A 12645-nucleotide genomic window follows, 5' to 3' on the forward strand; every position below is an offset into this window, starting at 1 on the left:
GCTGTGGATAGGCATATTACCCAGCAGCTTTTATACATCTAACACTTAACGTATACAGTCAGCACAGTACAGTAGATAGAGCTACATAACAATTATATTGAACCTTCAATCAAAGCCCCAAAGGATCTGGGTGTGAAACACAGTTATTGAACTATTCCAAAAGTTAACTTTGAAGCTGAATCTTTAAATAAAAAAAAATAAAAAATAAATGTCCAATTGAAATTGACTTCGGTCTTTGACGACAACATCAACGCTTGATCTGGCTCTGTCAAACATCTTGTAGATGTCAAGATGAGATTGTTTAGTGTGTCAGTCAGGCTGGCGTGGACCTCACCACAGGAACCGACAGAGCCTTGTTAGCCCAGCCTGACACAGCCCAGAAAAACACAGGATGGATCCCAAATTGCACACTCTACCCTATATAGCGAGGGCAACACGGTACCATCTGGGGCGTGGGAACACACACACACACACACACACACTGCACACCACGTCCCATCACACTGGCATGTATCTGGCTCCGACTGTGTGTGTTTGCTAATGAGGTCTCTTCAAATCACAAGTGTTAAACAGCAAGAGGTCATAAGCACTATATGCTGCCTGTGATTTGGCTGTGAGCACAGTACTGACAAGTCCTATTCAATGCAATTTAACGTTATTCATCTTTGACGGGCAATTATAGCGACTACTCCGTCCTGTTGTAGATACAATGCACAATTCATTTCCCTGTGTAACTGCCGTTCACCATACCTCATCGTCCTGACCTTCAAAGCTAAGTCCTACGTCCACAGTACCCTCTGGGCTTCCATGGATTCCTTCTAGTCAGCCAATGACGTCATAAAGTTCTCTATGCGCCTCAATAAGAAAATGTGCTCAACATGCTCACAAATGAACTCGTAAAGATGCACACACGCACACACACATGCACACACGCACACACGCACACGCGCGCGCGCGCACACACACACACACACACACACACACACAAACACACACACACACACACACATTATTTTCTTTAGGAACATAGTGGAGTAAAATTTGTCAAAACTATAAATACAGTGCCTTACGAAAGTATTCGGCCCCCTTGAACTTTGCGACCTTTTGCAACATTTCAGGCTTCAAACATAAAGATATAAAACTGTATTTTTTTGTGAAGAATCAACAACAAGTGGGACACAATCATGAAGTGGAACGACATTTATTGGATATTTCAAACTTTTTTAACAAATCAAAAACTGAAAAATTGGGCGTGCAAAATTATTCAGCCCCTTTACTTTCAGTGCAGCAAACTCTCTCCAGAAGTTCAGTGAGGATCTCTGAATGATCCAATGTTGACCTAAATGACTAATGATGATAAATACAATCCACCTGTGTGTAATCAAGTCTCCGTATAAATGCACCTGCACTGTGATAGTCTCAGAGGTCCGTTAAAAGCGCAGAGAGCATCATGAAGAATAAGGAACACACCAGGCAGGTCCGAGATACTGTTGTAAAGAAGTTTAAAGCCGGATTTGGATACAAAAAGATTTCCCAAGCTTTAAACATCCCAAGGACCCCTTATCAGAGATGCAGCCAAGAGGCCCATGATCACTCTGGATGAACTGCAGAGATCTACAGCTGAGGTGGGAGACTCTGTCCATAGGACAACAATCAGTCGTATATTGCACAAATCTGGCCTTTATGGAAGAGTGGCAAGAAGAAAGCCATTTCTTAAAGATATCCATAAAAAGTGTCGTTTAAAGTTTGCCACAAGCCACCTGGGAGACACACCAAACATGTGGAAGAAGGTGCTCTGGTCAGATGAAACCAAAATGTAAATTTTTGGCAACAATGCAAAAAGTTATGTTTGGCGTAAAAGCAACACAGCTGAACACACCATTCCCACGGTCAAACATGGTGGTGGCAGCATCATGGTTTGGGCCTGCTTTTCTTCAGCAGGGACAGGGAAGATGGTTTAAATTGATGGGAAGATGGATGGAGCCAAATACAGGACCATTCTGGAATAAAACCTGATGGAGTCTGCAAAAAACCTGAGACTGGGACGGAGATTTGTCTTCCAACAAGACAATGATCCAAAACATAAAGCAAAATCTACAATGGAATGGTTCAAAAATAAACATATCCAGGTGTTAGAATGGCCAAGTCAAAGTCCAGACCTGAATCCAATCGAGAATCTGTGGAAAGAACTGAAAACTGCTGTTCACAAATGCTCTCCATCCAACCTCACTGAGCTCGAGCTGTTTTGCAAGGAGGAATGGGAAAAAATGTCAGTCTCTCGATGTGCAAAACTGATAGAGACATACCCCAAGCGACTTACAGCTGTAATCGCAGCAAAAGGTGGCGCTACAAAGTTTTAACTTAAGGGGGCTGAATAATTTTGCACGCCCAATTTTTCAGTTTTTGATTTGTTAAAAAAGTTTGAAATATCCAATAAATGTCGTTCCACTTCATGATTGTGTCCCACTTGTTGTTGATTCTTCACACAAAAATACAGTTTTATATCTTTATGTTTGATGCCTAAAATGTGGCAAAAGGTCGCAAAGTTCAAGGCAAGGCACTGTAGTAAAGTACAGATCCCCAAAAAACTACTTAAGTAGTACTTTAAAGTATTTTTTACTTAAGTACTTTACACCACTGGACACAGTTAGGTCTTTTTTTCACCCCATGACAAAATGTGTAGAGTTCCAGGTAATCAGCTTTAAACCTGCAACATTCTCTCCACCAACCAGAGGGATGTGAACCGTTTGTGTCATGAATAGTGCTTGTGCCTATAGAAATAGACGTGGCGAGGAGCATGGAATGTTGCCCAATGCTGGAAGTGGGGCCCCCTTCGAGTGAAAAATTTTGGGGACCCCTGGACTACAGAGTGCAGACATTCCAGTGGACACTGGATACAGTACTTCATCACTGGGTAGACTGGGTCCAATAGGTCTGCACCATTTGTATTTTCTGAGGCGTGCGATGCTTCATGTTCTGTGAAGCGACTACAATATTAATCACATCTGACTTGGCCGCTCTGAATTTGTGTTTGTCCCCTCCCCCACTTCCTGTACAGATAGGAACACACACACGCATGCACGCACGCACACACACACACACACACACACACACACACACACACACACACACACACACACACACACACACACACACACACACATTTATTTTGCATCTGACACAGGCTTTGAATGCATCACTTGGAAAGAAACTCAAGTAATCTCAGCTAGACCTACAGTCAAAAGGCACACAGACCCAGTATTTGAAATCAATGCAGCCAAGAATAAACGCAGCTTGTGAAACCATGCATCTCAGCATCCACGGTTGAGGACATTCCAATGTACTGTATACAATGTCATAAACCACATTTACATCAATGATGTGCATAAACCCTAGATGACTGAAGCCACCGCGCAGCCATCTTGGTACGTTTGGAAGCTAATATAAATGCATTTATTAAATGTCTACATTCGTTTTTAAAACATTTATTATATTACAGACACCTTGATGAATACTTTTAAATTATATTGTGTGAGCTAAACAAATAGGACAACAACAAATAGGAACAAATATATTTTTTAGAGAGTACTAATGTTGCTGTCCCCACTACAACAACAAAATACTTACATACGTGTCATTTGCCCTTGAAACATTCAATTGATCTACTGTAGAATTCCATTCATTCTTATGGAGGACTGCTCCTACCGGGGAGTACCAATATGGCCGACCGCTGGCTACAAAGCCTCTCAATGGCCAATACATAGCTTCAGCAATCCAGGGTTTACACACGTCATTGGTTTCCGTCCAACCATTTCATTAAGATGAATTACGTGAAAAAAGTCACGACTGGCCAGATGAAAATGCCTGTACAACTGTATAAATGCCGGCAAGACAGTTTGTTTGTTTTTGACACGGTGGGATCTTTTTGTGTCTGTAAAGTGTATTATGCGAGAAAGAGCAGTGGAAACGCCTATGCTCAAATATTGATATAATAGCCATCATATCGAAGTAAACTTCACACAATGATATGTTGTGTGGTCCTCCCACTATGACTCGGAAAAGCCATGACCAGCCTTTCAAAGCACTTCATGGCTACCCACGTGAGTGCTATGAAGCTGTAGTCTTAGGCCACAATAGACGTCATATCCCTAGGGGTACTTGTCGGCAAGCAACATAGGGATGTATGACATCGGTGGCCCAGAATCTATCCCCATACCCATGTACTGTCTGCAGCTCTCTGAGTTAAAACTGATGGCTATTTGTCACAAACGCAGAACTGTCAACTCTCATCACATGTATAATACATCTCAGTTACACCAGGCAGGTACCCAATCTGCCACCTCCTCCACCACCATCCAACTCATCCTTTGTTTGTTGCCCCAGGATGACCGTGGTATGAGCTAGCACTGCAAATCAATTGGAGAGTAAAGGGATTGATTGCATCAAAGAAAAACATATATATTTTTTTACTGCTGCTCTTTAATTATTTGTTACTTTTATTGTTATTATTTATTTTTTTTGGGGGGGAGGGGGGTATTTTTCTTAAAACTGCATTGTTGGTTAAGGGCTTGTAAGTCAGCATTTCACTAAGGTCTACTACACCTGTTGTATTCGGGGTATGTGACAAATACAAATGGATTTGGTTTGATTTGAAACAGAGAATCATGTGTCTTGGGCATGACCTAAAGGTAGATCAAATCCAATTTTATTAGTCCCATGCACCAAATACAACAGGTGAAACCTTACAGTGAAATGCTTACTTACTTAGATAGGGTGTGCTGTGGATTCTATCACTCAATATAGCTGACATCATGATTACAGCCTACAATATGTCATGTTTTAGTTAATATATTTCATAAAGAGTAATGTATACTCTTACCAAAGGCAATAAGTGTCTATAGAAGGCATCAGACCTCAAAATAATCTCTGTCCATATTACAGTTCTTGAAAGCCTTACAGTTTCCACTACTTTTGATAATGTTTTTCCAGTCCTGACTTTCCTTCGTACAATAAGACGCTGAAATGGTCTCACATTCGTTCTTATGCGTTGTTGCCACGACAAACCACAAACATTTCCACTTCCAACCAGCTTCCAGCCTTTGCTCATACTGAAGGAATGTACACATTTGTAAACATGTGTGCACACTGACACCTAGTGGTAGGGAGTTGTAGCGCATGAGACTGTCACAGTTGGTGGGCAAGTGGCACAGTCTTAACTCTGTCCAGTTCTACTATTTCTCATCTTGAAATCAGATTTTTAACTTAACCCTAACATTAACATCACCATTAACCTGATGTCTAACCCTAACCTTAAATTAAGACCAAAAGCTACATTTTGTTTTCATACATTTTAGGATAGCCAATTTTGACTTTGCCACTTGCCCATCAAGAACGCCCCCCCCCACCCCCCTTGGGTTCTCAGCTGAACATGTCGACCACAGCAGGCTCCATGGGAACGACAATCTCAATGCTCTTTTTTAGCATTTAGAAAACGTTAAGACTCCTCACTTGCGATATGGTTTTTGAAAAATAAAGCCCTCTACATTCACATCATACCAAAATAATTTCACAATTGCAAAAATATACACATACTGTACACGGTTTTAATCGCTTTTAACACAGTTGCAGCCAACGTAATTCAGTTTTAAAAAATGATATCATGGCTCTAGAAGCTTCTGATAGGCTAATTGACATCATTTGAGTCAATTGGAGGTGTACCTGTGGATGTATTTCAAGGTCTACCTTCAAGCTCAGTGCCTTTTTTGACATCATGGGAAAATCAAAGAAATCAGCCAAGACCTCAGCCAAGACCAGGTAGAACTCCACAAGTCTGGTTCATCCTTGGGAGCAATTTCCAAATGCCTGAAGGTACCATGTTCATCTGCACAAACAATAGTATGCAAGTATAAACACCATGGGGCCATGCAGCCATCATACTCATCAGGAAGGAGAAGCATTCTGTCTCCTAGAGATGAACGTACTTTGGTGCGAACAGTGCAAATCAATCCCAGAACAACAGTAAAGGACCTTGTGAAGATGCTGGGGGGAAACAGGTACAAAAGTATCTATATACACAGTAAAATGAGTCCTATATCGAAAATAACCTGAAAGGCCTCTCAGCAAGGAAGAAGCCACTGCTCCAAAACTGCCATAAAAAAGCCAGACGACGGTTTGCAACTGCACATGGGGACGGTTTGCAACTGCACATGGGGATGGTTTGCAACTGCACATGGGGACGGTTTGCAACTACATATGGGGACAAAGATCATACTTTTTTGGAGAAATGTCCTCTGGTCTGATGAAACAAAAATAGAACTGTTTGGCCATAATGACCATCGTTATGTTTGGAGGAAAAAGGGGGAGGCTTGCAGGCCAAAGAACATCATCCCAACCGTGAAGCACGGGGGTGGCAACATCATGTTGTGGGGGTGCTTTGCTGCGGGAGAGACTGGTGCAGTTCACAAAATAGATGGCATCATGAGAAGGGAAAATTCTGTGGATATATTGAAGCAACATCTCAAGACATCAGGAAGGATGTTAAAGCTTGACCACAAATGGGTCTTCCAAATGGACGGATGACCCAAAGCATACTTCCAAAGTTGTGGCAAAATGGCTTAAGGACAACAAAGTCAAGTTATTGGAGTGGCCATCACAAAGCCCCTGACATCAATCCTATAGAATATTTGTGTGCCGAACTGAAAAAAGCATGTGTGAGCGAACAGGCCTACAAACCTGACTCAGTTACACTCACTCTGTCAGGAGGAATGGGTCAAAATTCACCCAACTTGTTGTGGAAGGCTACCCGAAACATTTGACCCAAGTTAAACAATTTAAAGGCAATGCTACAAAATACTAATTGAGTGTATGTAAACTTCTGACCCACTGGGAATGTGATGAAAGAAATGAAAGCTGATATAGATCATTCTCTTTTCTATTGTTCTGACATTTCACATTCTTAAAATAAAGTGCTGATCCTAACTGACCTAAGACAGGGCATTTTTTACTCTGATTAAATGTCAGGAATTGTGAAAAACTGAGTTTAAATATATTTCGCTAAGGTGTATGTAAACTTCCGACATCAACTGTATGAGTTATGCTGTTAGAGCTTTTGTGCCGAATGCAGTGAGGTGTTTCAGGTGTCACATTTACGGGCATGTCACAGCAGTGTGTAGGAGGGAGAATCCAAAGATGTGGGAATTTTGCAGGAGGACTTGGGACAGAGGAATGTGTAGTTTCGGTGGAAAACTTCTGTAGGGGTGCTCATGTTGCTGGGAATCGGAGGTGTCCGGTGCGTGAGGCAGGTTGAGGTTGCCAGGTTTAGAGTAGTGCAGAAAGTGTCCTTTGCTGAGGCATTTAAGAAAGTAGAGGAGGATGGGTCAAGGGTGGGGATTCCTGTGAATAGTAGGTCAGTGCAGAACAGAGATATAGGCAAACGAGTGATATGTTTCAGCAAGGTTGGCTTGTCAGTCTTCATAGCAATGGTTATCAGCTGTACCACAGAGATGTAAGTCACCGAAAATAGATGATTTGGTGGCAGCTGCAGAGAAGTATTTGGAGGTACGAGATTTGACTTCAGAAGAGTTACAGGGTGTGTTGAGTGAGTGGTGTCTCGTCCTCTCAGGTCGTTGGCCTGGGGTAGGATCTGATAGGGTTAAAGTAGTGGAAGAAGGTGATGGATTTTAATAGTATAGGGTTAGTTGGTAGGGTAGCCTCATTAAAATTAGATTTTAATTATATATATACAGTGCCTTGCGAAAGTATTCGGCCCCCTTGAACTTTGCGACCTTTTGCCACATTTCAGGCTTCAAACATAAAGATATAAAACTGTATTTTTTTGTGAAGAATCAACAACAAGTGGGACACAATCATAAAGTGGAACGACATTTATTGGATATTTCAAACTTTTTTAACAAATCAAAAACTGAAAAATTGGCCGTGCAAAATTATTCAGCCCCCTTAAGTTAATACTTTGTAGCGCCACCTTTTGCTGCGATTACAGCTGTAAGTCGCTTGGGGTATGTCTCTATCAGTTTTGCACATCGAGAGACTGAAATTTTTTCCCATTCCTCATTGCAAAACAGCTCGAGCTCAGTGAGGTTGGATGGAGAGCATTTGTGAACAGCAGTTTTCAGTTCTTTCCACAGATTCTCGATTGGATTCAGGTCTGGACTTTGACTTGGCCATTCTAAGACCTGGATATGTTAATTTTTGAACCATTCCATTGTAGATTTTGCTTTATGTTTTGGATCATTGTCTTGTTGGAAGACAAATCTCTGTCCCAGTCTCAGGTCTTTTGCAGACTCCATCAGGTTTTATTCCAGAATGGTCCTGTATTTGGCTCCATCCATCTTCCCATCAATTTTAACCATCTTCCCTGTCCCTGCTGAAGAAAAGCAGGCCCAAACCATGATGCTGCTACCACCATGTTTGACAGTGGGGATGGTGTGAGCTGTGTTGCTTTTACGCCAAACATAACTTTTTGCATTGTTGCCAAAAAGTTCAATTTTGGTTTCATCTGAGCAGAGCACCTTCTTCCACATGTTTGGTGTGTCTCCCATGTGGCTTGTGGCAAACTTTAAACAACACTTTTTATGGATATCTTTAAGAAATGGCTTTCTTCTTGCCACTCTTCCGTAAAGGCCAGATTTGTGCAATATATGACTGATTGTTGTCCTATGGACAGAGTCTCCCACCTCAGCTGTAGATCTCTGCAGTTCATCCAGAGTGATCATGGGCCTCTTGGCTGCATCTCTGATCAGTCTTCTCCTTGTATGAGCTCAAAGTTTAGAGGGACGGCCAGGTCTTGGTAGATTTGCAGTGGTCTGATACTCCTTCCATTTCAATATTATCGCTTGCACAGTGCTCCTTGGGATGTTTAAAGCTTGGGAAATCTTTTTGTATCCAAATCCAGCTTTAAACTTCTTCACAACAGTATCTCGGACCTGCCTGGTGTGTTCCTTGTTCTTCATGATGCTCTCTGCGCTTTTGACGGACCTCTGAGACTATCACAGTGCAGGTGCATTTATACGGAGACTTGATTACACACAGGTGGATTGTATTTATCATCATTAGTCATTTAGGTCAACATTGGATCATTCAGAGATCCTCACTGAACTTCTGGAGAGAGTTTGCTGCACTGAAAGTAAAGGGGCTGAATAATTTTGCATGCCCAATTTTTCCGTTTTTGATTTGTTAAAAAAGTTTGAAATATCCAATAAATGTCGTTCCACTTCATGATTATGTCCCACTTGTTGTTGATTCTTCACAAAAAAATACAGTTTTATATCTTTATGTTTGAAGCCTGAAATGTGGCAAAAGGTCGCAAAGTTCAAGGGGGCCGAATGCTTTCGCAAGGCACTGTATACACAGTGCATTCATAAAGTATTCAGACCCCTTGACTTTTTCCACATTTTGTTACATTACAGCCTTATTCTGAAATTGATTAAATAGCTTTTTTCTCTCAACAATCTACGCACAATACACCATAATGAAAAAGCAAAAACAAATTTACATAAAAAAAAAAAATGGAAATATAACATTTACATAAGTATTTGGACCCAATGTACTTTGTTGAAGCTCCTTTGGAAGCGATTACAGCCTTGAGTCTTCTTGGGTATGGCACTACAAGCTTGGCACACCAGTATTTGGGGAGTTTCACCCATTCTCCTCTGCAGATGCTCTCAAGCCCTGTCAGGATGGATGGGGAGTGTTGCTGCACAGCTACTTTCTGGTCTGTCCAGAGATGCTTGATCGGGTTCAAGTCCGGCCTCTGGCTGGGCCACTCAAGGACATTCAGAGACTTGTCCCGAAGCCACTCCTCCTGTTGTCTCGGTTGTGTGCTTAGGGTTGTTGTCCTGTCGGCAGGTGAACAGTCACCCCAATAAATGTTTTGTCATACTGTCAGCCAATCAGCATTTAGAGGTCGAACCATCCAGTTCATTGCGCGGTGTAGCCTATTTATGTAGGCCACCCGGATAATAGCTGTCCCATTCTTTCTGCCATGATTCCACCATAACTCTTCATGTGCACAAAGAACATATGCCACAAGGACCTAAGTGTTGGCGTAGCAGTTTTCTATCTATCAATAGATCCGGTCCGGACAGAGATACTCCTCAAGGGAAGAGAATAGGAGTGTCTGCTCTAGTCAACCTATTTCTATTATTAAACCTCTGCTATGCCATTCTCTTGCTTGAAGGTGGAGCTGCTTCTCATAGGTGAATCTTATCTTCTTCTTTTTTTCCATGGCCATACATTAGCCAAGTAGCCTATGAATAAAGGTTTATTATGGTCTACCCTCTCCTGTTTTTTCTAGCGAGAGGCAGCTTGATGTACAAGTACACTGGACAGGACACGAGTCTATCCACAGGGTCTTACACCCAATCTGAGCAGAGACACGTCGGGTCCCATTTTTACAGTCTATGGTAGGACTCAACCCGGGGACCGAACGGCCAACCTTCCAATTTAAGGGCGGACACCACAAGGACACTGAGTTGGTTAATGAAAAAAACAAAACTCATTCAAATTAAATAAATATACGTCAGAATATTTTTACTATTTTTTTTTTTTTCATTAACTTTAAAGAACTGTATGTCTCACAACATAGTTAGGACTTTGAATTTTTAATTGAACCTTTATTTAACTAATCAAGTCAGTTAAGAACAAATTCTTATTTACAATGACAGCCTACCCCAGACGACGCCCTATGGGACTCCCAATCACAGCCAGATGTGATACAGGCTGGATTCAAAACAGGGTGTCTGTAGTGATGCCTTTTGCACTGAGATACAGTGCCTTAGCCTTCGGGGAGCCTAAGGATGAGCCATGAAGATGTCTTGAACATGCCCATGTCCCTTTTTCTCAACTTACAGTCTGCTTAGCTAGTTTAGTGCTACACAGTTTTGATTTAGTATAGCTATGGAGTGAGAGTGCTGGGAGTGAGGAAGTAAAGGGACTATCCCAGACCCCATGGGGAGGGTAGGGGTGACAGCTCATTGTATCTCCTCCCCTGCCGGTGCTGCTGTCAACCTTCAGCTCTTCTCAGTCTCATGCTGTACTTGTGTGAAATGAGCCCTCACTTAATGCCAGTCAGTCACACCAGATACGTGGGCAAACATAAACACACAAGCCCATGTGGGAACAGCTCATTTGTGTCTGATGTCAGAGAAACTAGAATTGGAAATGAACACTGATTACAGTAAATTTAATGACACAGAAATCACTATCGGCCACTCGCTGTGAGGCACTGTCAAGCAGAAAACCATTGTTAAGAACCCCTCCCTCTCTCCTACAAACATGCACACAGTTATGTAAATAAGTCTCCATATGACAGAAAAGTACAGAAAATAAAGTCTCCATATATGGTCACATGAGGGGAAGCTCTCCTCTGGCTGAATATTTGCAGGGTGAGCTGTCCCAGTGGTCTCAGACCAACACAGGAAGGAGCTGATCGGCCCTGTATGTCTGTCTGCTTGCCCTCTCAGTCTGCTTGCCTGCCCTGTCTGTCTGCCTGCCCTCTCTGTCTGTCTGCCTGTCCTCTCAGTCTGCTTGCTTGCCCTGTCTGTCTGCCTGTCCCCTCAGTCTGCTTGCTTGCCCTGTCTGTCTGCCTGTCCTCTCAGTCTGCTTGCCTGCCCTGTCTGTCTGCCTGCCCTCTGTCTGTCTGCTTGCCCTCTCTGTCTGTCTGTCTGTCTGCCTGCCCTCTCTGTCTGTCTGCTTGCCCCCCGTGTCTGTCTGCCTGCCCTCTCTGACTGTCTGTTTGCCCTCTCTGTCTGTCTGTCTGCCTGCCCTCTCTGTCTGTCTGTCTGCCCTCTCTGTCTGTCTGTCTGTCTGTCTGTCTGTCTGTCTGTCTGCCTGCCCTCTCTGTCTGCCTGTCTTTATGCTTGCTTTCCCTCTCTCTCCGTTTGTCTGAATGCCTGTCTACCTGTCTGTCTGTTTTTCTGCCTGTCTGTCTGACACTCACCCATAGGCAGTCCCTCGCAGCCGCAGTCTGACATGGTGACGAGGGACTGTTAGTAACGTCTTCTCTCCCCTCCAGCTGTGTCAGAGGGCTCCTGCTTCTCCTCCTCTCACAGAGTGTGTGTGCTGCCCCTCCACTACACGGCAGGCTGTGTGAGACCCTGGAGCGGAGTGGTCACCGTCTAACAGGCCGTGGGTCTGTGTGTCTCTCCGAGTGTGCTTTGACTGCGGGACCCTAAGCATGCCTATCATAACACTAATGTCCAGGCTGCTATTGGACAGTACATCTGTTGGCAGCCCTACCCATCGGGATGACTCAGCTCATTTCATCTTATGAATATTGAGAGGCCTCCTTTCTGAACCTAAAAAAAAGGTGTCAAATCCATGCTTTCTTTTAGATTTTAAATGTCCATACATTTTCGGTACATTTCCTGGAAGATAAATAAATTATCTTTAAAAACAAAGAGACATTTAGCAAATACAAACATTTAGATTTACTTTACTGTTCTTTTTCGTACCGGAGAAACATGATATTGTCGAATGTTACTTTTCAAAGGGAATGTAGCATCTGCAGCAGAGAGAGGATTTCATCCTGAACACAGCTGTTGCTTTAAGGAATGATACCTCCTCAGTCGAAAAAGACTCCTGCATTAACGTGGGAGTGCTCCTGTGAATACTTTGGTTCTGTTGGCA

At 42.8% G+C, this 12645-nt stretch overlaps 1 protein-coding gene across 4 annotated transcripts in view; it reads right to left on the reverse strand.

The window, feature by feature from the left end:
* The window catches only part of LOC110498199 (echinoderm microtubule-associated protein-like 1), a 113683-nt gene extending 101455 nt beyond the window's left edge, over positions 1–12228 (reverse strand). For 3 of the 4 annotated variants that reach the window (XM_090211588.1, XM_090211586.1, XM_090211585.1), the window contains exon 1: positions 11957–12217. In XM_090211588.1, coding sequence (XP_090067714.1) covers positions 11957–11990 — 34 coding nt within the window. In that variant the 5' untranslated portion in view covers positions 11991–12217. Of the gene's footprint in view, positions 1–11956 lie in introns of all 4 variants that reach the window. The other variant, XM_090211587.1, reaches the window with a different exon arrangement.
* Between the last annotated feature and the right edge of the window lie 417 nt (positions 12229–12645).

Source organism: Oncorhynchus mykiss, chromosome 19 (genome assembly GCF_057628025.1).
Source record: "Oncorhynchus mykiss isolate SJ-2025 chromosome 19, ASM5762802v1, whole genome shotgun sequence".
NCBI lineage: Eukaryota > Metazoa > Chordata > Actinopteri > Salmoniformes > Salmonidae > Oncorhynchus > Oncorhynchus mykiss.